This window comes from Megalops cyprinoides, chromosome 24, assembly GCF_013368585.1.
Source record: "Megalops cyprinoides isolate fMegCyp1 chromosome 24, fMegCyp1.pri, whole genome shotgun sequence".
NCBI classification, from domain to species: domain Eukaryota; kingdom Metazoa; phylum Chordata; class Actinopteri; order Elopiformes; family Megalopidae; genus Megalops; species Megalops cyprinoides.
Window position 1 is genome coordinate 16,526,017 of NC_050606.1, and position 27,001 is coordinate 16,553,017.

Here is a 27,001-nt window from a genome sequence, read left to right on the forward strand (position 1 = left end):
AGGGTCAAAGCGTTCCATCGTGCCAATAAAAACATGCGCAACTGTTCTACAGGCAGTATGTCTGGCTAGCGAACGGTGACCACCAGGCACATCACCGTCACGGATTAAGAGGGGGAAAGTAGGCTATACCAGGTTGGTGCAAGAGAACCTTAACTGTGCCTGCGATTCCGAGTAGACACTTTGCATAATACATGTACGTTGAGATTTACCTGGACCGCTGCAACCAGTTGCGATGCTTTTCGTTTCCTCTATCTCACCCCCTCCAGGTCGAAGGGCTGTAGTTTTTTTTTCTGTTTACTCGGTCTATCACCGTTTCGTGGCTTGGTCAGTTGCTCTTCGTATGCAGGACGTTAACACCTTCCCTGTATCTCAAACCAGTCAACTGCACACGCGCCCCGCCTCGCCCAAGACTGTCATAGGATTGTCAGCTGATTGGCAAATTCAGAAGGAACGCATCCATGCAAGGCGAGGAAGAAGCAAACTCTGGCTGTACCTTTTGCCCATGCCATAACTCATTTACCGCCAGATATTATCAGTTGGTAATCAGGTTCAGCAAAACTGCACTAGGAAGGGACATCGTTTACTGTCTTGCAAACTGGCATGTGTTTTCTAGTTCTGAGTTGTCTGCCTTGCTTAGATGATGATGCTCATCACTGTTGCGCTTGGCACAACTGCTGTGGTACCCACACAGTTAGGTGTTCTTGGGTGCCCCCTGGAGGCCATTGTTTGTTGTCCGTCGTAGCAGAACTATAATTGTTTTCTAGCCTTTATCTCATTTATTCCCCTCTTTCCTTTGTCTTCCTCACTGCTCTATATTCAAGCTTTTCGGGGATGCTACTACGATCTTTTCCATTGCTTCAAATAGTTCAAATTCTACTGTCAGAGCCATGGCTAGTATTCAAATATTTCAGTCAAATCAACTTCATTATATAATTGGAAGTTATGAATGCCGGGATAGAAATGATTTCCTGTTTCAGATTTAAAAGTCTATCAAATGTATAAAAAACGTATAAAAACAAAAATGTACGATATATTGTCCTCCGACTATAATAAAAATGGCTGATTCTGTTTTCTTGTGTAATCAGTTCTTGCTGCTCACCTAGCAGCCATCTGCATTATCATCTCTATGCATCTGCAACAATCTATACATTTAAAATTTAAAAATGGTATGCTTTGGATATGAAAGTGATATTGAATCCTGGTACACAAGTGTCAAATCTGCAAAACAGTCACAACACTGTTGATTTTAAGAAACAGTAACAGGTAGCAGTGGCAAGGTAGTTTGGTGAGGTATTCGCAAAGTTGCCATTCAAAGGCACCCTTTAATTACCCTACATAACCCCCATGTGACCTCTAGACAAATTTCATTCCCAGCGCTACCTTTTCTATTTTTGTTTCCAGGCCTGCATCATAACTGTCTGATGATTTGACCCACTTTGGATGCTGCAGACTGATTCACAATTTTCAGAATGCTTTCCACAACAACACTTTTGCAGAGATATATTGAAAGGCCAAGACCGCTTAAACAGATCTCAAATTGGATTTTATAAAACTAGCAATAAAAGTAGCAAAGCACATTGTGACAATGATAAGCCTGCAAGGAGAAACTGTTTTTGACACTATAGATAAAATTCATCATGCATTCTTGGGGTGGGGTGGAGGGTGGCAGGAAGGATGTGGAGATAAGGTCTTCTGTAATAAACAGGCCTAATACACAAAGAATGGTTACCATGATATTCCACCACACTCTCCACCAAACCCTCACCTGGTCATTCACATTGTGAAATCACAGAAAAGTTCCTACATAAAAATCCATCAAACAAATCTCATCACAAACCTAACATTTAAAAAAATAATAATAAATGGATTTTTTCATTTTATTTCATTTGCTAATGGAGTTTTATTCTTTCAAAATATACTTAAAATGTCCTGCAGCGAAATCAGTACTTATTTGTCTCAGTGGTCAGTATTTTCTCTTATTCAAAATGTCACGTCTTGTCTTTCATTATGAAATTGGCCCCAAATGCAGGCAACAAAAGGTGCCGACATCTCAGGAGACGTTTCAACAGCACGCATTAAATACAGTGAAGCAAGGCCGACCCAGAGACTCCTCCCTGCAAACCAGCACACGAGCACGCCACCCATATTGCTCTTTCCCAGAGACACCTGGACGCAAAACGAAGCAGTCAGGCACTCACCGCTGCTGAAGGTAGAGGGGGAACATGGTCCTGACGGCCTCCTCAGTGGTGCGTCGCTGAGAGAAAGAGAGTGTGATCCCACTGACTTATCACATTATGAAGCATCTGACCTGGGTCCTAGCATGTGCCGCTGGTTAGCCTAATCGAGTTACGGCCTGTCACGGGGACACATGGAGCGCTGCGTGGTCCTGCTGTACTCTGAGACAGGCTGATGCCTGTTGCTGGGGCTTCAGAGAGAGCCCGTCGGCCATCGAGCCTGGAGTTCACCTCAGCAGTACGAACAGCTGATTGGTTATGACACAGGAGGTCAAATACCAATAATGCAATATGGTCAGTCACTATGATAAGTATGTGCAGCACTGATGTATAAATGTTGCACTTTGCAATGTTGAACACCTCAAAAACACTTTCGTAGATTAGGTTATTGATTAGGGTGGCAAAAATGATTGAAGTGTTTTGTAGGAAAACGTGTACATTTCTGAATTATCTGGCTATGTGGCTATGCAACCTTGTAGTCTTCTCCCATAGGATTTCATGAGCTATGAGTTTGGTGTACAGAGAAAATGATGTAGAGAGTGGTGTTGTTTGGCCAGTAGTAGGAGCTCTCTTTCTGTTGTTAACCCAATAAACCCATTGCCTGTCTCTCCTGAGTGGAATACATGAATACATGGGCTTGAAATTTACTACCAATTTGCATTGCTGACAGATATTCAAAGTGTGGTTTTGTTTGCTTGCCAAATGGCTTCTGAGACATCCGATGTGCTCATGTATTGTTCTGTATTGTAAATTCGTGGCTTTATTTAGTATAACAACACTTTCTTATCAGAAAAAGGCGACGCATAACTTTTAAGTCGGAGCCATAAGTTAGTTGACAGTGACATCGCATGAAGGTTGTGCTCCGTAAATGCATGACTTGCTGGCATCACTCCTCTCTCGATGCTGAGGGATGACGTTTCTGCGCACTCTACGCTTCTTTTGTGCTTTACGTCAAAACCGGTTGTGTAGCCTCAGTTGGCAACGCAATGACGCCTCCTCGTTTCCAAGCGCCGACAGACAGCTCAACACTCCAGTCTGGCTAATGAGATGGCTAGCTAGCTACCTGTTTGATATATAGAAACTACACTTCAGACACTGCAGTGATACCTTAGTTAGTTAGCTTGTAGTTACCAGTAAACATCACATTTTGCATATCGTGGAAGTGCATATTTTCCAACGTGCGTCAGATTGATTTGGCAGCATTTATATAGGTATCTAGCCTAGGTATTTCGGTGGGTGGGAAACGAGAAACGGTGAAAACTAGCTAGTCAGTGGTAATTAGCTAGCTAGCAAACATTTGTTAGCTCTGCAGCGTCTGAGCATTGCGACCGAAATGGTGAGTATGGCTATGGGTTGGCTGTGTGGGAAAGGCTATCTACACGTGTACATTTTTTCTCATCACACATGGTTACCTAGCTAGTCAACGTTTGGTAAGGTCTATAGTGTGTAATCTAGCTAGTCTAGGCGTCAACAAGTGATTAACTGGTGCGCCGTTGTTGTCTTGCTAGCCAGCTAGCTAATATTCCGCCTGAAAATCCTAGTGCCAAGAGCGGTGGTTCTAGGTGGAGTACGCTTGGCAGACGAGGAGAATGATCAGATCGTAGCCTGCTAACCAGCTAGCTATGTTATGTCCTTCCTGAATGATTGTCACAGGTGACTGTTGTATTGTACTCTTGACTATTGCGAGGTCGTACAACAGGTGAGCATGTGATGAAGTACCAGTTTTCATTGGTTGCACGTTCTTATTACAGATTAAAGCCAAAATGAGGAGGAATCGTCCAAAACCTATACAAGCAGCTTGCTATCTAAGATTGTTGCAGCCAGAGATGGTTGGTAGTGAGAGTACTGTAATTAACACTTACATTTAGTCATTTAACAGACCCTCTAATCCAGAGTGACTTGCAAACGTGCTGTCCTCTTTTTAAATGATTGTAATAGTCTTGGTATTCTTGTCCCCCTAATTAATGGTCATTGGGTTTCTCTGAGACAAATCGTGTTGAGCAACAATCCGGCTTCTTGAATTATCAGAGACTTCACCACATCACACATAACCTGTACTGTTGCAAGGACCTTTGCCAATAAGGGGCAGTGTAACCCAATATATAATGCTACTCTGTAGCTCTGTCTGTTGGTTATGTGTTATAACTGCAGCTTTTGAACTTGTTATATCTCAGACTCCACTTGGTAAGTTGCTGTCATTGGACTAAATCACGTGCAGTATTTCAGAAAGCACATTGATAAAATGTGCAATTCATAGTGCTGCATTTGCCAGGGTTTGTTAATCTTTCATGAATTACATTAGATCAGTGTCAGATTAAAAGTGGTCCTTCTCTCTGTCACCTCATAGGCTGAGCTGGGTTTTAATGAACACCACCAGAATGAGGTGATCAACTACATGCGTTTTGCACGCTCCAAGAGGGCCTTGAGGCTCAAGACTATCGACTCATGCTTCCAAGACCTCAAAGACAGCAGGTGAGCACTCAAACGGCTATGCAAGTGTGAGTATGTGAATGTGCATGCATAGGTGTGTGTACGCGTATATGTGTATATGTGTATATGTGTCATGGAGTTTTATGTTAATTGTTGAAATTCATTTCTGTGTCTGCTATTTGTCAAACCGCAGCTCCAAGTGATGACAATACAGAAACACAAAGTGTATTTTCCACTAGCGGTGCAGCAGGCTGATTTCAGTGTCACCTTTACCACCTAGTACTATCAGGCTTGTAAAGTGTCACCAGTGTTGCAGACTTGCTCCTGTGTTTTGCACACTACGTTTTACGCCACTCCCGCGTCCTCGTGTCCCCGCGCAGGCTGGTGGAGGAGACCTACACGGCGGACGAGGTGGCGGAGATGCTGGAGGGGCTTCGGGCGGTGGTCCGGGCCGAGGTGGAGACGGAGCTCATCAACGCCGCCCACACCAATGTGCTGCTGCTGCGCCAGCTCTTCTCTCAGGCCGAGAAGTTCTACCTGCGGCTGCAGACCGACACGTCGGAGCTGGAGAACAGGTCAGCTCCAGCACCCAGGGGTAGGACGGAAAGGGAACAGCCAAAAACTGTCCGGCGAACAGTTCGCTGAGCAGTTTGTTACAGGAACCTCCCCACCTGTGCAGGGGAAAGCTGTGTTTTGAGTGTTTCAGCTGTTTGCCTCCATAGGTCCACGGTTGCAGTGAACACACTTCAAGGACATACTTGGAGGCTACCTTCCGACAGAAGTGAATTATGTGTTTGCTTAGCATTTTCATATGTGATCCACTAATGCAGCTAGATACTTATTGAGCAGTACAGTTTACGTACCTTTCCTAGGACTGCAATACCCATACTCCTATCTGAGTTTGGGTCAGCTAGTTAAAATGCTTGTTTCAAGTGCGGCCTGAGCCCTACGGTTCAGGTTCAAGCCCGGCCGTGTCATCTGCTGATGGTGACGGTGGGCCAGCAGCAGCTGAACGAATTGGCATCATTCTTCTGAGGATGGGGGTGGGCTTATCAGCCAGGGTTCCCTCGTTCTGCTGCTCTCGGCACCCTGCAGTTTGTACAAGTGTCTATGAGTTACTCAGAGAGATGGGCTTCGCGGCACACTGTGAGGTTTGTAGTGTGAAAAACTGTCACATTGGCATGTGCCAGGGGATTGCACTTGCCTTGCCCTGAGCTGCCATGCGAGTGCGGAGGTGTCATGGAGAAACCTAAAGAACAGTTGCCAATTACAAAAAACTGGGGTGAAGAGGGGCGAAAAACACAGAAACAAAAAGTACAAAAGGAACAAAAGTTACTTAGTTCTCTAAACCACAGTACCTCAGTGTGTGCTATGAATACAAATGCTGGTAGATTTACCGGTTGATAGAAAGAGAAGTGGAGCTATATTTATTTTATGCGGTGTATTGTCGAAGTTAAGTCTCTTATAATAACTGAGCAGTTTGCACTGATAGCGTTGTTTTTGCACGACAGTCTCTGCTCTGCTACTGCAGAGGTAGCAGGTTTAGATTCTCTGCGGTTAGGGCATGATATCAACACCTAGCATGGTGAAGTGCTAATGTTAGCAAAGATTCAGTGAAGAGATAAACCCTGTTTATCAAAGACCAGCAAAAGAATCATTCATCCGCAGCCGATTGCCTGGTTTATCGACAGTAACCATGACTCGTACCTGGATTGCATCTTGAAAGTAATGGTTCTGAGATTAAATCTTTTCACAGCCAGAAAACCCAACAAACATCACAGCCATGAAGCAGAGTTATGTTCATTTTGAAAGCAGTAGCAGGGAGCTGAGCATCTTGGGAACTCGGAGTCGATTTGAAACGAGCTTGGCAGAGGTGGATGCGAGGCACAGGGTTTGAGTTCAGGTCGATAAATGCCCCATCTGTGCCCCGGCTCTCAGCTGCTGCGGAGTCTTCGAGGGCTCGAGAAAGCCACTTCCTTCTGCTCTGTGACAGATGTAGTGATACCCGTTTGCCATCGAAACAGAGGTCAAAAGTGAAGCCAAGGGTTCCCACGAGAAAGTCAACCTGCTGTGTGACTCTGGCATAGTCTTTTTCTGGTTACGTCTTTCACATGCCTTTTGCAGTGATACAGGCTGTGCTGAAACTAGCACCGCTTCCTTCCTTTGCAGAAGGGGCACAGACAGTTGGCACCTGACATCAGTGTGTTGTCATGGCCTCCCAGTTTGCTTTGCCTTTGCTGGGCACACACCCTTATGAAGGGCTATTTACATTTGAGCTCTTACATAGCATGTAAAAATGCACATTACCAACCACAATATCTGTGATTTAAACGTGCAGAAATCTGCAGCACTTTAATAGCTGTACCGCAGTACCATTTAAACCACTTGTTCTTGACCAAGCACATGTTCCTATGGGCTAGCAATAAGAGCTCCGCTTCTGTCAGAGTCTCGGATTTAGAATATCTTTGACCCTGCGGAATCGGAATGGCAGGAGTATCGTGGCGATAGGTCATCATGTTTTTCCACTACCAGGACACTGCTGTTGGCACGGAAACAGTCGCCGTTCCTAACGCTCATACCTACACCTGCAGTCCTCGTCGTTACATGCACATCCCTGCAGAAACTTTAATAAAGCTATCTCCGGGAAATCAATGAAAGCAAACTTGCCCAAACTGCCCAAAGTTTGGAGCTACAGCTGCCGGGAATGTCCTTAAGTGCTCTTCAGGTCTGCAAGTCAAGGCATTGCGGAAAGCTCGATGCATGCCACTAATTTTGCAAATGATGTTCCAAGGCAGCGGTGTAAAATTCTTTACCCTAAATCAAAAAAGCCAAAATACTGGTACTAGCACGTATGGATTACAAAATGTAAGGAATATGTTTTCAAATATGTGAAAATACACTAATATATATATATATATATATGGTCAAAGGTTTGGTAGTGATAATGGGAAACATGCATTCAAAGACATTTAGATCTAAAGACTTATGCTTAAAGCTTGAAATTTGTTCCATAGGCAACCATAACATAGTGAAGTCAATGCCTATGTATGAACTTCTTTACCAAAAATTTTTTTAATTTTAATTTTTTTTTTTTGGCTATTTAGAAGAATCTGAAATATAGCATAGTTTAGATTTGTTTATAACACTTTTTTGGTCTTTGCATAATTCTCTTTGTGTGATTTCATAGTTTTGATATATATATATGTATAATATATATATATACATGTATATGTGTGTGTGTGTGTGTATATGTACAGTAAATACACACAATGGATTCTACATAGTGGAAACTCCTAAAACTGCTATAGAGGACTGTGGATTACATTGAACAGAGAGAATTTGTGTGTAAGTCAGACTGTGAGGAGGGCATTCTAATGGCAGTGCAGATGTGTTTAAATGCCAGTGGTATCCATCTGAAGAACTGCAACCTTGTCCTTGCACATCTGAGTAATCCTAGCATTTAGATGGAAGAGCATTGGCTGGCATGTTTTAGCAAAGATAACGCCATTCCATCTCTAGAGCCATGCTGAGCCAACACGTCAGGGCCGTCTCCTTTTCATACTTCACGTAAAGTATGGTGATGTGGCGTACTGGATTCCTAACCCATGTTTTCAACAGCGGGGGTGGGTTAGGGTAGGGGTAGGGGGTGCCTCTACGGACCTGAACTTGTTACAAGAGTTAGCACAGAGCGCCCAAGGACACAAGATGAGATTGATAGTCAGAAGAACTCTTGCCCTGAGGGTCTGCTGTTTGCGCGGTGTTAACCTGTAATAGGAGAGACAAAAAGAGAACTGCTTTAATCTGTACATCTGCCCCGAATGGGCAGGAAAAGTCACCCTAAAACATTGATATCCTTTGAGCCTGGAAACCCCCCCCCCCCCAAAGTGACATTTATCACAAATTGAAAGTTTTTCATGCCACTAGATGGTGGAAACAAAATGGCAGAAGAAAAACAGTAGTATCCTCAGTGTGTTGTGTTCCATTATGTTCTTCTGTAATTTCAAACACAACAGACTGATCTTATTATTGCTCATGGGTCTGCTTATTAATGTCTTTATGTCATCTAGTGGTCAAAGCAATGTAATATACTGTAGTTATTCAGAGGGAGCTGCTCAGTGGATTAGTTAGTTGGTAAGGGACAGTAGTACTGATTCTGTCTTACAGTAGTCACAATAATCAGTTATATTTTGTCGTTCTTCAGGTTTAATGGTATAAGGGGTACAGTGTAACAAGGCAGACATTGATGTATGAGACGTCAGTGGTCTGGGAACTGTTGACTGTCCACATCAGCATGGAAAATGGGCTGTAAAGCAGGAAGAACTATTCAGCGCTCAAACATGAATGTCATGTCACCTTTACGCAAGCATAGCTTACGTCCTGGAGTCATTGCTGTGTAAGCGGTGAACCCACAGGTCAGACTTGGGTCCAGTCCAGACTCTTGCCCAACATAAATAGCAGTAGGGATGTTGGTCAGCAGCTCTGTATTTATATGCCTCTTGACTAGAGTTGGATACCAAAACCCCATACGTTCAGTGTCTACTGGACCGAATCGCAACGCAGATTTCAGTCCCTCATTTCGGTGCCACTTAACCCTTTCGCGCGTATGGTCACACCGGTGTGATTAGCCGTTTAGCGTGTATGCTAAAACCGGTACGATTAGAACACTAGATTGGAGAAATTCTAGCTAATTTTAGCTTTGAGGAAACAGCGATTTAACTCTAAAAAATATAGCAAATGCTAACTGAAAACTGTGAGAAGCTTAATAACGCTAATGAAAACACAACAAACTATGTAAGGTAATGGGCGCTACATAGCTTAAAAAATAAGTTATGTGCGAAAAGGTTGTTAAGGCGTGTGATGGAGTGGCGTCACTACGGTTGAGTATGCGCTCTGACTGCCAAAGTCGCATGGTTAGTACCCTGTAGACCCGGGTTCAAGGCCGGGTGGGGTGACTGCTCTCGCCCTTCGCTACAAGGCGCTAGGTTTCTTTCCGTGTTTTTTTAACTTTAGTCATACCTGATGCGGGAGCACACCTCCAGTTTTCTGAGGCCATGTGAAATGCTTCTGGGGGAAAAACACCACTTGTATATATTCGATGTTGATATCACAGCAACAGCACTATGCTGCTTCCATGTAGCAGCAAAATAGCTACAAAATATAGAGAGTGAAAACATATGCTAACAATGATAACATTTGTTAAGTGTTTTGCATTTATTTATATTATATATTTAAGTGTACTTTAAACTGTTAACAAGAAATGTATTGTTATATTCAATTAATATTTCATTCAGTTTCAAGTTCAAATTTGATAAAAAAGCTGTTCTTTAATGCCGTCGACCATCGTTTTGTGCTATTTTTTTTTAAGTGTTGGTTCAGGCACCGTTTAGGCACCAGTACTGTTTTAAAAGTATCGCTTTAGCACCGGTATCGGAAAAAACCCAAATGATACCCAACCCTACTCTTGACAGCATCCATCAAGGGCTGTTCGTTTCTGTTCTTGGTCTCTGTGTCAGCGGTGACTGTGAACTTCTGAGGCACGGCTGTGTTTTTCCGTCCCGTCTTTTTGAGCGCCATACCCGCCAAACGTGCTCTTTTTGAACGCGCCGTTATGACACACCCGAGCCGGGGACACAGTGGCCCGCTCCTGCGCGCGTGGTCGCCAGCCTCCTCTAACCACAACTAAGTGTCAGGGAGGAGGCACATCAACGTGTTAAACCGTCTTCAGGAGGGCACGGCAGACAGCTCAGCAGGTTTTTTCTGTAAAAAACAGCCAGGTGATGCTTTTGGTTTTTTTTTCCATTTCGTTTTCTCAAGGTCATATGAGTTTCACCTACCTGAGTGTGATTTATGTGCCTCAAATGATCTGAGTATCTGTTTCTCTCAGTTCTTTAGGAGACGCTCCTTATTTTCAAAGGGGGAGCGTAAGTTTAAATAATTTATATAATGTCTGTAGCTTGTCTTTTGATGGTTACCCTAACCATCGGTTTACACCTGGTTTTTGGCCTCAACCACACGGAAATTCTTTACAGTCCTCCTATGCTAACTGGTATAACTGGTTGTGAATCTGCTGTCTGACTCTGCTTTTACTAAATGCTGTCCATAAAGAAGCATTTAAAATAATGTTAAATTAACATGTGCAGGCAAGTCCTTCAGTGCTTTGGTAGCAGTCAACTGTAGCGGCTACAAGCATTGTTGCCTATTGTAATAATGGACATTGTCTTTCCCCCTCTCTCTTTTGTTCTTTCTCTCTCTCTCTCTCTCTCTCTCTCGACGGCGTGTTTCAGGGAGCTGTTGGAGCAGGTGGCAGAGTTTGAGAAGGCTGAATTTAAAACGACCAACAAAAAGGTGAGTGGCAGTCAGACACATCTTTCAACGATGATCTGAGGGTGCAGAATTGATATAATTTTGTCAAGTATTTGAAGAGGCACTGTGCAAGAAGTTGTTAATTATGATTAGTTTACCTTCTCCTTCGTCATTTGTTTATACTTTTGTGTATACTTTTATCCCCTAAAGACAAACCAGGAGACTAACAAACCCAAACTAGCTCCGTTGAATGAAGGAGGTGTATCTGAACTGCTCCAAAAGGTAGGACATATTTTGGTCCATATGGGATTTCGAGTGGAAACTATGGAACTGCAGCCAACATTAATGCAGAAAAGAAAAAATGAAAAACATCCATTTTGGCTCAACGGTTTCCCCACATTCCCTTTGAAATGCATACTAGAAGGGGAAAAGAATCCTTGCAGAGTATACATAAAATATCGGGTATAGATAAGATATACTGTACATGACAAAATATACATCCTGACATTTTTGAGAATGTTATCTCCAATATTGTCTGTCAGTGACTCGCACAGTCCAATGTAGGCTGCTGCCATGGTCCAGCAATGTCATAATGTGCCCAACATTATTCGGGAGACATTTTCATAGTGAATTAGGGATTTAAACAGTTGAACACCACAGCCTTTTATACCCATTTCGATGCCCTCAACAAAACAATCCACTGATTTTCCAGGTGTAGCTGTTACTGTATGTTTGCCGGGCTGATCTTGTTTCATCCTGTGGTTGCTAACCAGCATAATTCTCTAAACTGGTGCATTTTAAAAAGGTGTCACTCAGACCGCAAGGTGCAATAACACCTTGTGTGAAAATCTGGGACAGGCTCGTGAGAACAAGATTGACACATTTCAAGCCTTTCATTTTTAGGGCATTCAGGAAATTGCCCGCTGCACAGAACATGTGTGGTAGCTGTCATTCTGGTATACAGACAGACAACTGACTGTCGTGTTCCTCAATTAATGTCTGATGATAGGAAAGCAAATTACGAATAATTGTAAGAACCTTAACATGCCTTGAAACATGAGACTTGAAGTGTGTTTTACAGTTGACGGTCCATGGCCTAATTGATCGTTTTGCATTTGTAGGAGATCTCGCGACTACAGGAGGAGAACGATAGGCTGAAAGCCAGGCTCCGGACAATAGAATCACAGGTGAGATATTGTATCCCTTTGTGAGGTCTCAACAAACGAAAGCACTGTTCTTTATCACAATTGTGCAAGAGTAAACATGTAAACATGTACCCAAAGAAGAAGAAAGTCCTTTATTTCTGTGTTGTGAGACTATTAATTAACTCACCTGTATACATAGCAACTGATCTGCAAAGCGGCCACTTTAAACCGATGTCTATGAGTAAGCAGCATGAATTTTATGGGCATGTTAGTCTTTTGTATTCGGGGCTGCTAGAGGAAGTGTTGGTGGGCCAGTAGGGGGCAGTCCTCCCTCTGGACAGCAGACCTTTGTCTCAATGCTGTGACAGGGAAACTGAACTATGGGAGATGACGTCGTTTGGATTAGGATTTAAACCGAGGTCTTGGCTCACTGTGGTCATTAAAGATCCTAACACTTGTCACAAAGAGTAGGGGCTTTGTGGTGCTCTGGGCTAAATCCCAATCAGACCCAATAATCTCCCAGTCTAACTGGGTAAATAGTTCCCCTCCCTCTCCACCACAGCCAAGTTATGTTAATGTTCTGGTACAAAATGGCCACCACAGATCACCAAGGTGGGTCCCACATATTGGTGGTGATTGAAATGAGCCACCCAAAGTGCATTGTAAAGCACTTTGAAATCCAGTCCATTCTCAATATGAGGAGCTCTGAATCCGGATATAAGAACAAGTTACCTCTCCACATTACCATCCTGATTGAACTGCAGTTAGATGTAGATAGGCCTCGAGGTCTTATCACATGATAATGGTTCACGGTTATCTTACAGGCTACAAGTGCATTAGATGAGAAGTCCAAGATGGAGCAGGCTTTGAAGGACCTACAGAAGGTTCAGGGAGACCAGCAGGTACGAGAGAGAGACCAGTGCCAAAAGGCGCTGACAGTGTTAACTGTGTTGTACTGAACTGCACTACATCATTAGAGGACTTCATTTTTGGCAAAATGAAATGTCAGTGGTTGTTATCGCTTTGCCAAGCACCAGTGATAGATCTGTGTTTAATACAATCACTGTTTTTATTTTTGTCTGCTTCCTGGAATGTAACTGGTAAGTATTACTTGTTTTGTCTCGGTTACCTCTAAATGTAGCTGTGAAAAGTGTCAGAATATACAAGCTGTGGATTTTTTTTTCTTAAATTTGGAATGCCCAGTGCTTTTTCCCCCATTCTCTCCCAATGTGGAATACCCAGTTGTGTCATAGCCATGTCAGTCTCATTGCTGGAAGTCCTATCATTAGTCCGGAAGAGTGAGACAGACATGCTGTCCTCTAACTGACTCAAGCTTGCGCAGGCATGAGTAAGAGGAAGACTGGCTTTATACAGATTTATATATCATGCGCAGCTTTACATAGGCAAACTGCAGGTGCTGGGGTTGCTGATGGGTAATGGAGCAGAAGAGCCCCCCGCCCAGCTACCCACCCCTACATCCCTGGTGGAATAAAGCCAATTTATTCTGCTTCAGTGGGCTCCCAGTCATTGTTGCCAAATGACACGGCTTGGGCTGTTACTGACTGAGTCACTCGGGAGCCCCCACAAGCTGTGGCTTTAAAGACAGAGGAATCTGGCATTGGTGCCCTCAATGGCTTAGCTCAACACTAGGGGGCAGATGCAGTCTGCTAGTGTTTCATTATTAGTAGTAATGAAATAAAAAGAGGATGTTTATTGCAGATGGTTAAATTGCTACATAATACATTGCCGTATACATACCGTAAATTGGTTTTTTGTTGTTCTGGCTCAATACTTTGTAAAGCACTGAACACCAATATGTATCAGTTCCATCAACAATTAAGACATGTAGAGTTTTCATGCATACCTGACAGTGTGGGAAGCAAGTCAGATTCACTTGTCTTGGTGTATCTAGATAGCCCCACCTGTAATAGTACCCCCAGCAACCCAGTATGTTCTCATTATTACAGTTTGGTCATCTAACATATAACATTCGCACAATGCCGTTGTAACATTACAGCGACGCTGACCTCGGTGCAGCTCCATGCTGCTTCCCCTGTTCCCCCTTGTGCTGACACTCTCTGTCTGTCTGCCAGCGGGCCCTGGGCGCCCAGGAGATCAGCGGTCTGGAGGACACCGTGGCGGCGCTGAGGGCTGACTTCCAGCACGCCCTGAGCGCCAGCTCCGCCACCCAGAAGGACCTGCAGGAGAACCTGGTGACCGCCAAGCACGACCTCCTGCGGGTGCAGGAGCAGCTGTCCCAGGCTGAGAAGGTGTTCCCCGTGCCCCCACTGCATCCTCACTGCACCTCACACGCTCCTCTGTCTCTTCCTCCCACCCTGACCTAAATCGCCCCTGTCTGGGCGGTTATTTTCGCGTTACGCTTTAGGAGCATATTAGTCAGGCTATTTCTTAGCTAGCCCCCTGGCTTGTCTTCTTCCTTTACAGAGTATTTGTAGAGGGTTTACTCAGCCATTGCAGGTTCTGAATATGAACAGTACATAAGCCAGTACAGTGCAACCGATAGCATAGTGCACAATTTCAAGGGACTGCCTAAATACCTAAAGGCAGCAAAGAGTTGGCTCCTAAACAAATATAAACTATTCTGAATGTAAGTGTTACCTGGTTAACAGTGTTGCCATGTGTGTCTGTGTGTGTCTTTGTGTGTCTGTATCCTTGGGTCTTTGGGGCTGTGTGGCTCTGTGTCTGTGTGTGTGTCTGTGTCTGTGTGTCTGTGTGTACGGGTCTCTGTGTGGTAGGAGCTGGAGAAGAAATTCCAGCAGACTGCCGCCTACCGCAACATGAAGGAGATCCTCACCAAGAAGAACGAGCAGATCAAGGAGATCAGAAAGCGCCTGCGCAAGTGAGTGCCAAACTCCCAGCATGCAACGGGGCACTGCTTATCACATCACATCACATCACATCGTCAGGCCTGCACATCTGCTAACACCTTTCTGAGAGTGAGAAATTTTACCCATGATGCCTCATTAACTTCCAGCTTTTAGGCAACAGAATCAATAGCTTGCATTGGATTAACTGAAGTTATCAGACATCATTTTATATTGACATGAACAATTTTCTATGAGATGAGTACAGTAATTAAAATAATAGTTATGTTCTTCTGTTTTCATGCAGGTATGAGCCAGATGAGTAATCACACCATTGGGGGCGAGATGGACATATGCAAATGCTGTAGCAATGGAAGAAATGGATGGACAAATTTGCATTCTTGTCTTGTGAAGGATACTGTGTTGGGACTCAAGAGGATGATGGGAAATGTGAACTGACCAATATAGTCTAATAGCACTATGTTATATAATACACCTCATATTCCCTGATATAATAGGCTTCATAGCTGTTAAGCTTCTGTAGAGAATTGTGGGGAATGTGAGCTACTGCATCACAGTCCAAAAGCGCCGTTACCTAGAGTCAGTGCTAGCTCTTGAGAGTTTGCTAGTGTTGAAAGAGCACCAAATAGTGCCCTTAGTGGCACCAAACATGTGTTCATTCCTTTTGCCTGGACCTTGAACATTTCTTTTACACATTATTCAGCTGTTGCTGCATTGCATTTAAAGAGCCATGGCACTCATTCTTCAGTCTGTATTTCTCCCAGTCATGTTTACAGTATATGTTGTGCGTCTGCGTACGTGCAGGAAGTGATGGCGTGTTTCACAGATGAAAGGAAGCCGTTGTGTTTTCGCAAGACGTCTGCTCTGTCTGCTCCAGTGCGTCCGAGTGTCGAGAGGAGTGACGCTGTGGGGACAGTTGTGGCGGTAGCTGAGCGGTGTACACTGGCGCGTGGGGATCACGTGACTCTGCTTGACAAAGGCTGTGCTCTGCAACAGCCGCCTGGGGAAATAAACACTGTTACAGTTCCATGGCCTCCGCTTTCTTTTCTTCGTTCTTCTCTTCCTCGAATACAGCTCAGTAGATTGAGACAAGCCCTGTTGCTGGGAGGTTCCTGAAAGTTTGTGGAGCGCAGCTTCTGGGGCCGACTGAAGGAGATGACCCGCTAAAGAGGGCAGGCCTCACAGACAGCAAACCACCGCACTGTGTTTTAGGTGACCGCCACTTGAGTTTGAGCATGCACGTGGGGAACTCTTGCTCGAAGGCCGTCTCATCTTAGCCGTCCGAGGTCACAGAGCGAAGCATTCAAGGGGGGGGGTTGCCGCGGGCTCACCGGAGTTCGTCCCCAGCGGTCTGCAGGCTTCGGCAGAGGAGATGCAGGAATGAATGTGAGCCGGCTGTGCCTTTGATTGACACTGGTAATGAGAGCAAGTCTCCACAGGGAAGGCATGCTGGCTGCACCTGCCGCGCAGAGGCACGCACACACACCCACGCCCCCCGCCCCCCCAAACCCCCCGCCCCTTGCCCCGGCCCTCACAGGGACCCCGCCGAAGCCACCTGCAGGCTTTCAAGACCGGGCAGCTTCTCCTGTCACTCCACCATCTCGTTGTATAAATTCCTTGTTTTATTGGCGTCAGAAATAAAGCGATTTTGTTATATGGAGGCTTCAGCAGAAGCATGGCATTTGCGGATAGTTCTGTGTTTTGGCAGAGTGGGGTACATATATGTGTTTGGGATACTGTTTCTTGCCTTTGCGAGATGAACACACACACACACCTGTGTTGGTAACTGTTTCCTGAAGGGAGCAAGCTGGTGTTTTACAGTGGCTGTAGCACAGATGTGCTGCAGATTTGACCAGACTTGTGCAGCACCTGACAAAACCGCAGCAATTGCATCTTGCAGGGCAGCGTTGGCATTGTGCCATGCACACACCAGGTCAGATTAAAAAATATCCACAAACCACAGACCGCTAGCCTATGAAGTGGGCAGCAAATAAAGCCAAGGGAGCCAGATGTTAACAAGCTTTATCTGTTTTAATATCACTTCTATTGTCCAAAACGCCACGCTGCGCAGAGCGTTTGCTGAATGAGGCTGGGTATTAAATCTCCTGGATAGCTGGGGATTAAATCTCCAGTTTACCGCCCTTAAGGGACTCTTGTCTCAACCTAATAAAACACACAGACAGCTCCAGCACTGGGGGTGTGGTTATACACCGATGCTTATCCTGCAGTAGTGGGTTGAAGAAAGAATGGGGTGTGGCAGGGCGGGGCCACGTTTGCGACAGCCCAGTCAGGAGTGTCGGCCCTTCCCTGCCCCTCACACCCCCCCCCCCCTCTCTGGGGTCTCTATAAAGGCAGGGAGCCAGGTGGGGAGCTCGCTCATGCTCCTGGTTGCTCCTAGCTGCCTGCGGTGAACGTGGTGAACGCTCAGCATTTCGACATGTCCTTGTCCCTGGTGTCCTCTTCAAGGCTGTCCGCGGGGGGCGGGCTGGCGCGGGGTGGCGGCGGGGCCAGGTTGGGGTTGGGGCTGGGTCTCGGCGGAGGTGCCGGCCTGGGTTTGGGAGGGGGCCTGGGTTTGGGGATGGGGCTGGGGCTGGGAGGGGGAGCCGGGCTGGGCCTGGGGTTAGGCAGCGGAGCGGGGGCAGGGTTCGGGCTCGGGTTGGGGCTGGGTGGCGGAGGAGGTGCTGGAGCCGGAGCCGGTGGCGCGCTGGCGATCAGCCCCGCCTTCGCCATGGGCCGCACCATTGCGGCCGGTGGGCTGAGCGCCGGCTCAGCGCTGGCGGCGGGGCCCGCCCTGGCGTCCGCCGCCGTGCCCGTCCTCTCGCGCGAGGCGGAGAAGCATACCCTCTCCACCCTGAACGACCGCTTCTCCGCCTACATCGCCAAGGTGCAGGCGCTGCAACAGGAGAACGCCGCCCTGGAGGCCAAGCTGTCGCAGCTGACCGGCGGCACGGACATGTCGCCCGAGTCCTCCAGCGCCACCACCGTGGAGTACGAGGCCCAGCTCGGCGAGTACCGCAGCACGCTGGAGACGCTCACGCTCGACACCGTCAAGCTGGAGATCGAGCTGGACAACGTGCGCGGCACCGCCCACGAGCTCAAAGCCAAGTAGGTGTCCGTCTGCCTCTCAAACGTTTCATGAAACGTGCATAAAGCATGACATATAATATATCGCATTGGGGGCTTTGATGGCTGATATTGAATAACATTACAATCACTAGATCGCATTTTTTTTCATTCTTATATTTATTGTATTGTTGATAGCTTTCAAAACATACAGACCTCTGTTTGCACCTGTTTAGAATAAAACTAAGAATAAAAACTGCCTGCCTGACAAAAATATCATTTTCCTTGTGAGACAATTCAGTGCATCAGCTGACCGAGATGCTTACCAGTTTAGATGCTTGAAACAGAGTTTGAAGTTATGCGTACTCAATTTTTTTGGTGTCCGTGAATAAGAACGGGCTTAGCATAACCGTATCTGGCAACATTTCCTGAAATATGCAATGAAAAAATGTTCTACTATATGTGCCATCTTAAGAGTTAAAAAGATTGCGCAGCCCTCAGTGGTGAATTTGAATCATTCCAACGATTCACTTTCACTTTCTTATTTTTCAATTGCTATATCTACATTTTTCTTTTGTATGGCTTATCTTACCCTTCCTGAACAACAATCTTATATCAGAATGCTTTCATAATCCAACAAGTGTTTCATTTTCTCTGTTTGAGTAATTACTTGTATAGTCAAAACCCATTTGGGGACCCCATTTAGTTCATAAACAGCAAACAAGCTAGCTAAGAGCAAATAACGCACAACCCATCTGGTTAACTCCTTGTGTCTTGCCCAGCTTTATGCATTTGCAGAATCCAGACTGGAATAGTACATCTTAATGTGCGGGGTAGCACAGTTGCACCCTCACAACTGAACTGTGCGAAGTGTAGTGAACGGAGCTTGCTTTAGGAACAGCTGCATGACATAGCCTGATGGAAAAGCATGTTTGAGCTGCATATCAGTACTGGGCTATACATATTTCATATTTGTCCTGTGTTCGTAGGTTAGATTTCGAACAGGGTGTGAAATTCCAGCTGGAGGCTGACATTGCTGCTATGAAGAAGGTAAGAGGCAGAGAGCAGGGAGGAGTTAAGGGAGGGAGGGGTGATCCGTGAGATGATGGAATGTTTGATTGGGTGATAAACTTGTCTGGTGTTAAAGGGCTTCAAAAGGGCTGTGGATGTAACACTACACCCACTGATTTTAGGCAAACACTAAATGGACAGGACAGGGTGCAGGACATAGCATACAAGTGCCTTGGTGTCCTAAGATAATGGTAGAAGCTCATGTTAATTGATCTGACTTGTCACCTCTCTCTCCTGTCAGCTTGGTCAGCAGTGATTACCTTATCTTAGTGGCATAGATTGAGGAAGCCCCAACAGTAAGTAATGGCCTGTCTCTCTGCTCCCCCCAGGATATTGAGGCGGCATCCGAAATGCGCATCGAGCTGGACGCCAAGTACAGCAGCTTAAAGAACGAGCTGGAATTCGTCACCAAGACCCAGGAAGAGGTGTGGAAACGAGTGACCGTGACCACAGGCTACATGACTCTGTGACCAGGAGGCTGCAGGAGCTTAGATTGTGTTGCTGCATGACTGTAGAGGAATGCACAGTCATGTGACCTCATAACTCCGCTGCTTTATGACTTTAGTTGATGTTGCTAGAGTTCATAGCCCCAGGGCAGCAGAACTGCTTGCCTCAGCGTCTTAACTCTTACCCACCTGAGTTTAACTCTTACTGTGTGTGTAACAAGTTAGCAGGTGGAATCCGCTTGCATAGATCACGCAGATCACAGATAGATTATGAAGAAACACAGTGCCTTTACTTGTGGCTCAAAAACCACCAGGCTTTGTGTACAGGAGCATACACAAAGCAGGGTTGCTCAAGACTGAGTAGACTACAAAGGAAGCAGGCAGGGCTTATATAGGGCACGAAAACACATGATCAGACTAACACGACACAGGTGGGACTGATTAACTAGATTGGGTAAGGCACAAACAGGAAGTCAGAACCTCTGGTGGAAACTCAGGGAAGCAGTGGGCAAAAAGGGACAGACAGGCTCTCGCGAGGACACCTGCTGGTCATTTCTGGTAGCAGTCTCTGAAACCCTGACAGTGTATCTGTGGAAAGTGATATGACTGCATGGGTCTCAGCTACGTTGAGGATGTGTAAGTGTCTTCAAATATCGGTGGTCTTGGATGTCTGTCTGAAGGTGTCTGTGTGTCTGTCTCCTCAGGAGCTGTCCTCCCTCCAGTCCAAGCTGGGAACCAGCACCATGGAAACGTCTGTGTCTATGATCGAGGTGGACACCGGCAAGTCCTTCGACATCACGGACGCGCTCAACAAGATGAGGATGGAGTACGAGAAGTCAGTGCAGCAGCACAAAGAGGAGGCAGACAACTATTACAAACTCAAGGTATCACTCATAATGAAATTATTGCCCCAAACTCAAGGTATCACTCACAATGTATTTATTGCTCCAAATTCAAGGTATCACTCATATTATGATTACCACTCCACACTCAAGGTATTGCTCAGATTGTGATTATTACCCCGAACACAAGGCATTGGTCATATCATGATTATTACTCCAAACTCAGCTGTTTACTGATCATATCAACAGTAGTAGTCTAGACTCAAACTCAAAGTAATCTCCACACAATATTACTTAGGGTACACAAGGTATAGCCAATCTGTATTACAAGGCAACTTTGTTTCTACAAACTCTGAATTCAGTCCATCGATTGTTGATGCTAACATTCTAAAATATGAATTTACAAAATCAGTGCACTGACAGATGTTCTGTTATAACATCCCTGTCTCACATGTGTACTCTCAAATTGACAGTATTTTACAGTATACCGATTTTCTGTTTTAGACCATTTCTCTTCAAGAGTATTCAGAATGAGCAAGGGAGTCAGAACATGTGCAGCTCCAACAATGGCAGAGATTTTTCAGAACACACCAACCTGACTGTCTGGTCCATGTATAAAGAGTCTGAGGTTCTTTGCCGCACCAGAGTGCTGAATGTCAGAATCAATGTGACTGACTGAACGCCTCTCTCCCTGCCCCCTGCAGATGGAGGAGATTCAGACAGCGACGGAAAAGAGCACAGAGGCCCTCTCCACCGCCAAGCTGGAGGTTACATCCGCCAAGAAGGAGCTGCAGGCCCTGAGCTTAGAGCTGCAGAGCCTGCTGTCCACGGTAAGTCGCCAGCCCCTCACTGCCTGTGTGCTGTGCCTCATGTACCTGTTATTACAATACATATACAAACATTTACTGGTTTATTCATTTAGCAGACACTGTCATATATAGCGCCTTATGAGGCTAATATGGGCCTGTACATTAAATATGTATCAATGGAAGAGCAACAAGAACGACGGCAAAATAGGTACAGAATAATTAGGGATGTATACTGAAAAAAAGCATGTCATTTAATCCATAGTACCTAACCATTCTAATCTTCTTACATCACAGTGAAGTGAATATGGAACCTTGCAATGATAAAAGCCATATTACTTTAAATCATAGCGGTTACATTGTGCCAAACAGTGATATAAAAGAGTAACGTTTACCAACTGTAATTGTTGTATATGTGTCTGTACATATTTGATCATATTTGAATCATTTGATTCGCAATCAGCACTGACAGTTTTAAGGCCTCCCTTGTTCCCAGCTATGGTTTCTTGCTTCACAGTGAATCAGCAACAGAGAAAAAAAACATATCTTGGGGATCAAAAACTTTAGTGTAGTGACTGCAGGTGAAATCAAGGGGTGATGCCCGATGCCTTTGATGAAGGTTTGAGGTAACCTGAGGAAGGTTTCCATTTCTGTTCTGTCAGAGGGGGAATTTTCGGGCCAAGACTGGAAAGTCCTTTGCACGCCACAGATGCTTTTATAGAGAATTCAGAGATCAGAGTCAAACAAGAATGGAAGCAAGACACCCGTGCGTTTGAAATGCAGGTCTACCACGATCGATCGTGTTATCTGTCGCAACGATTATGCAATGCCGCAGTGATGTCGGGTGACTCGTTAGCGGCATATTTTGAACGGGTGCTCATACAGCACCTGCTCTTCAGCAAACAGGAAGAGCAACAATAGGCTCAGAAGCAGCTGTGCCTACTCAAGCATGGTGAGGGGCCAGGGAAATCAGGCAGCTCAAATGGCAAACAAAACACAAACATATTTAAGATGCTGATTTCTGAACAGTGAACGAAAGGTGAAAACCAGGTCAAGATCAATGTGTTGAAAGAAAGATGCAACAAAGATGCAACAAAGATGCAACACTTGACAATGAAAGATATGGGAAGATATGGGAAGAATCTTTAAGAAGATTAAGAATACATGTAAGAAAAAAGTAATATGGAGTATGTACCAGTATTAACCAGTAGAACTAAAGATGCCAGTAAATATAAAAAATTTGGTATCTATAAGATATAAGATATGTATGTTTGGTGTGTAATATATATAATTCAAGTGTGTGTGTGTGTATATATATATACATATACATATACACACACATATATATATATATATATATATATATATATATATATATATATATATATATATATATGTATATATATAGGGTATATATACACTGTATATCAATTATGTATTTGTTGTGACATTGTACAATGTTTTCTCACCAGTTTGGTTTTGGTACAAAAACTTAGAGACTTTTGGTGTGCTTCACTTTGAAACCGAGTGGTTAAGCAGAAGCCGGAAAGTGGGCGCAGGGTGCAAGCCTGACTGCACCGATTGGCACTGATTTTCAGGCCTACGTGATCAGTGCCCTGGTTTGTTAAACACAGATCCTGAAACGTTAGCGCCTGCTGCCTGCTTCCTCCCCGGCGCTGTGCGACGGCTTCTTGTTTCGCCGGGCCGGCTCTTCGCTGAGAGCGCGAAAAAACCGAATTCGCGCGGGTCGGCAGAAAAACGGCCAGCTGTGTGTACCTGCGGCAGGCCTGATTCCCAGGGGGGGAGGCGATAATCATCGCCGAATAAATCACAGCTTACAGGAAGCCGACTGCAAACAAGAAAGGAAGTGGTTTCCTCAGGCGTCTGCTTCGCGAGGCACCAAACTCCCCCCCCACCGCAGCAGGCTTCACTCGCAGCTGCAACGCAGCCTTCCCAGAACCAACTGACGCTGTTCTAGCGAATTTGTCTCATGCGTGCAGCCTATTCAAAGATGAAGTGGGGGGCTATCCAGATGTCATCAACCTGAGGGTGCCAACTGCTATGCTTTTTTATTTCCCAAAACTATTTGAACAATGTTTACAGGAAATAACGTTCTGTAATATGCCCATAGAACAACACTTAAAGCTGTATAGAGTCGACAGATATTTAAAATTAAAGTAACACGTTTAATGATCTGCTTTGATATTTGTTTAGCTTGCTAAATGTAAATGTATAGGAAGAAGACCAATAACCGCTATCATAAATGCTGGTCTCTATGTTTTCGAACATTCACAGAGAATAGTTTTTTGAGGATTATGAGGAAGGATGCAGTTTTCTCTCGTTCGTGGGCTATACTCTTTCGCTTCCTCAGCCAGCTCCACAGACCTCAGTAACCTTCCAGCACTCACCCACTCCTCTCCTTCTCCCTCCCCCCCCCTCCCCCCGTTCCCTCCTTCCTCCAGCACCTCACCTTGGAGCACAGTCTGGCAGAGGCGCAGGCCCACTCCACCGTGGGTGTGGCTGAGTACCAGGCCCAGATCGCCAGCCTGACCTCGGCCATCGAGGTGGCCAAGTCCGACCTGCACAAGAAGATCCTCGCCTACCAGGAGCTACTGGACATCAAGCTGGCCCTGGATGTGGAGATATCTACTTACAGGAAACTGCTGGAGGGGAACGACTTCAAGTAAGTCGTCGGCCTCACTGGGTGGATTCTCTTGTTTGTGTGCATTGCTGATTGGTTGAGTCAGTGGGTGCTGAGAGCCTGATTGGTTGGTTGAGGGATTTACTCACTACTTTATTGCCATGGTACCTGACTTGTTGTGTATATGGCAGTCCTGTATCTCTGACAATGTCATTTTCTGACAAAACTACTTTTATGATTCTTACCTAAGCCTTTGTTAAACCTAAGCCTGGAGTCATTGTCTCTCTTCTTTGGCACAAAACATCTAGTGAGGCTATCTGTGAATAGACACTTGCGGCCTGGGCTGATCACCACTTGTTTGTGATCTGTCTTTCAGAATGCCAGAGTCCTTCACAGAAACCAGCTACACATTCTCAGGTAAGAAAAGATGACAAGAATCCAATTCCTAGATTTGAACTGTCCTGAAAAGATAGCTGCTCTCAGAGCAGTGCCCAGCGTTAACTGGAAGTCCATGGTATCGGTTGGATGGTAAAATTAGGGGATATTCCAAACTTTGGAGAGGTTTTGGTGTTTACAGAAGCAGTGCCACAAAAAAAAAAGCTGTGATTTCCCCATGTGGGTTCCTGATAATCAGATTAAAAATTCCGTATTCAAGACCAGAGGGCAACATGTCCTCCGACTCAATCCATCCAGCATCTCACATGTGGAAGTTTGACATTCGGTCATCAACATTGGAGCGTTTTTTGTGTGATTCAATTATGTTACTTTTTTGTCGTGTTCGCATGCATTCAGTGAGTTGAGTGTGCAGTGCTGTTTTCTGTCGATGCTCCGGGGAGCTTACTCATGCTGCCCCTGGGACATCTGTGCTCTAATGCCAGACAATATGGAGCATGCACATGCTCACGCACACATGCACGCACGCACACACGCACACACACGCATTTCACAGATACTGTTTTAAGATGACGTGCCAATATAATTGAGGTCTGTCAGGGTTTGCGTGTGAGAGAGAGACAGACAGAGAGAGAAAGAACTAGAGACAGAGGCCGAGAAAAAATTTCTGTTGTCTCCACCTGTGGGCAATGTTCTATTGTTAGGGCCGGAGACATTGACCTTTTACCGGTAACAGACCTTATTCAGCCAGGGTAAAAGGTCTGCTTTGGGTGAAAGGTCTGGGGGGCAGAGGGGAGTGTGGGGTGGACAGTGCCCTCACGCACTTGCGCTTTTCCCTCTCTCAGGGTGGGATGCCCCACACTCCAGCACCCCCCAGAACACCCCCCCACACTCCGTCCAAGGAGACACGCTAACTAGATACCTGGCAGGCAAGTCCGCCCCTCAGACACGGCCTCCCCCCGCAGTCTCTGGCTAGAGCTGGGCAGTGTAGCAAGCAGCCAGCACTGAAACTTCTTGAAGCTTTTGTGAGACTGTAACACTCTCTCAACGTTATAGCAGCGCTGTGAGGATGTTAATAGCGTAGACTGTTATAACACAGTGCCAAGACATAGGGGAGAACAAGGCTACATTGCTGTACACAGCATGGCTTGAATTGCATCACACTCCTGAGTATTAATGTACAATGAGAGTTTCATAGGTCTGACTGTACCTGATGCCATGGATGGAGCATTTGTACAGGAAAAGGCCCTTGCCCATGTCATGCGTAGCAGACCTGACCTTCCTCTCTCTCTCCCTCTCTCTCTCTCGCACTCTCTCCTTAGCTGGGGCTGGAGGGATACAGGTAAAAGAAATCATCACAGGTGAGGAATCTGTTTAGTTTGCTTGAGATATTCCACTTCTAGCATCATATGAATGAGAGGCACAGCACACAATAACATATATTTACCCAGTCATTACCAGTCCTGATTAAGAAACTTCAGACAGGAGATCTGTAGGGGTTTCATTTTCCACTGTGGTATTCGACACATGCCACTTTCCCAGGGTACACCTGACCCCAGCATTACACAATAAGACTCTTTCATTCACTGTTAGCAGCTTTCACTTCCAACTCAGCATGTTCATAATGTGCCTGTCTCCCTTTCAAGAACACACAGAAACCTCCGTCATCTCCGACGCAGAGTCTGCCTGAGTCCCACATAGGTCACTGGGCCACCTGGACGTCCTGCCACGGCACACCTCCACACCCACGCTCATGCCCACCCCATCCTACCTCTCTCGTCTCCTCCTGGAGCATGAACCCCCCTCCCTCCCCTCCATTACCCAATAAATCCTCCATCTTGAACATGACTGTGCTTGTCTCTTCATTGCAAGGTCACGCCTGCTTCAAATAAAGTTAATGAGCTGTCCAGAGTGTGATTATACATTATACATTATAGACAACATAAATATAGTATGGCTAGATTGGACACTGCATTTCTTCTGGTGTGACTTCAAAATTCCTCTCTAATGTTCCTCCCTAAGGGGATCCCACACAGGGATATGGACATCAGACAGAATGTTCCATCTAATCTAGGGATTAGATGGCTAGTATAACAATAGACACTGCCCGACATGGTGGGCTAATTCCTTTTACCTAGGGATTCCTACATTGCCTACATCTTTACTTTTAGTGAACAAAATGTATTGGATCTATGGAGACATATCTATGTCTGTGTAATTTCATTCACAAAACAATCAAACTACAGAATGTCTGTGGAGCTCAGTTGACCTCAATCATGTAATTGGTGAGGCAAACTTTTTTTTTTAAATTAATGGATACTTTAGATTTCGTATGATCTAGCTCTGGACCATGGCTTTGCAGTTCACCTGGAATCTTAGAAATTTCCCATTGAATCCACTCAGGCGGGTACTCTGACATCACGTGCACTGCTACAACCCTGTTTCAGATTCTGTCATTCTCTGTCCCTCTAATGTTAGCCACACAGAGCACATGGAGCATGTGTGGAGACTGGAGTATAATACAGAAGACATCGCAGTGGCTTACTCTCTGCAGGGTTAGAGCCAGTGGCATCGTTAGGTCCGATCATTTTAGGTCTGAGCCCCGAATATTTTAAGCCTAGCCCCAAATATTTTCGCCCTGAAAAAGGAGGTGTTTATAGCAAAACAACAGACAGACTGTGTAACAGAGCAGAACTTGACTTGCAGCGTCTGGTGTGATAATATTTATTTATTATAAAGGTAGATGTAACCTCCCCACCCTACCATGACAAAAGACAAGCC

General features: G+C 45.4%; 3 protein-coding genes across 4 annotated transcripts in view; 2 read left to right on the forward strand and 1 right to left on the reverse strand.

The window, feature by feature from the left end:
* Positions 1 to 391, reverse strand: part of LOC118771165 (dnaJ homolog subfamily C member 13-like) — a 42,549-nt gene extending 42,158 nt beyond the window's left edge. The window contains exon 1 of the mRNA XM_036519068.1: positions 210 to 391. The gene's annotated coding sequence lies outside the window, so the exon portion shown is untranslated. The remainder of the gene's footprint in view (positions 1 to 209) is intronic.
* Positions 392 to 3,280: 2,889 nt separating this feature from the next.
* Positions 3,281 to 15,976, forward strand: LOC118771276 (leucine zipper transcription factor-like protein 1). Of its 2 annotated transcripts, none has more exons than XM_036519225.1 (10): positions 3,281 to 3,570; positions 4,582 to 4,706; positions 5,045 to 5,239; positions 10,949 to 11,009; positions 11,178 to 11,249; positions 12,089 to 12,154; positions 12,937 to 13,014; positions 14,206 to 14,382; positions 14,869 to 14,972; positions 15,245 to 15,976. In XM_036519225.1, the coding sequence occupies exons 1-10, from the start codon at positions 3,568 to 3,570 to the stop codon at positions 15,261 to 15,263; spliced, it is 900 nt and encodes a 299-aa protein (XP_036375118.1). In that variant the 5' UTR covers positions 3,281 to 3,567; the 3' UTR covers positions 15,264 to 15,976. The 2 variants fall into 2 exon arrangements, with proteins under 2 accessions (XP_036375118.1, XP_036375119.1); XM_036519226.1 differs by having other exon boundaries at positions 14,224 to 14,382.
* Positions 15,977 to 17,395: 1,419 nt separating this feature from the next.
* zgc:136930 (uncharacterized protein LOC563946 homolog) lies at positions 17,396 to 26,026 on the forward strand. The gene is made up of 10 exons (XM_036519604.1): positions 17,396 to 18,063; positions 19,011 to 19,071; positions 19,422 to 19,517; positions 20,243 to 20,422; positions 21,085 to 21,210; positions 23,649 to 23,869; positions 24,204 to 24,244; positions 25,066 to 25,149; positions 25,543 to 25,581; positions 25,867 to 26,026. Exons 1-10 carry the CDS (start codon positions 17,396 to 17,398, stop codon positions 25,908 to 25,910), a joined length of 1,560 nt encoding a protein of 519 aa, XP_036375497.1. The 3' UTR covers positions 25,911 to 26,026.
* The last annotated feature ends 975 nt before the right edge of the window (positions 26,027 to 27,001 follow it).

Bases quoted from the DNA above. Each gene is read 5' to 3' on its own strand.
- LOC118771276 (XM_036519225.1), top strand. The intron at 11,010-11,177 runs GTGAGTGGCAGT...TATCCCCTAAAG, and splicing joins TTAAAACGACCAACAAAAAG to ACAAACCAGGAGACTAACAA. The intron at 14,383-14,868 runs GTGTTCCCCGTG...TCTGTGTGGTAG, and splicing joins AGCTGTCCCAGGCTGAGAAG to GAGCTGGAGAAGAAATTCCA.
- zgc:136930 (XM_036519604.1), top strand. From the start codon at position 17,396: ATGTCCTTGTCCCTGGTGTCCTCTTCAAGGCTGTCCGCGGGGGGCGGG. The intron at 21,211-23,648 runs GTAAGTCGCCAG...TCCTTCCTCCAG, and splicing joins TGCAGAGCCTGCTGTCCACG to CACCTCACCTTGGAGCACAG. The intron at 23,870-24,203 runs GTAAGTCGTCGG...TCTGTCTTTCAG, and splicing joins CTGGAGGGGAACGACTTCAA to AATGCCAGAGTCCTTCACAG.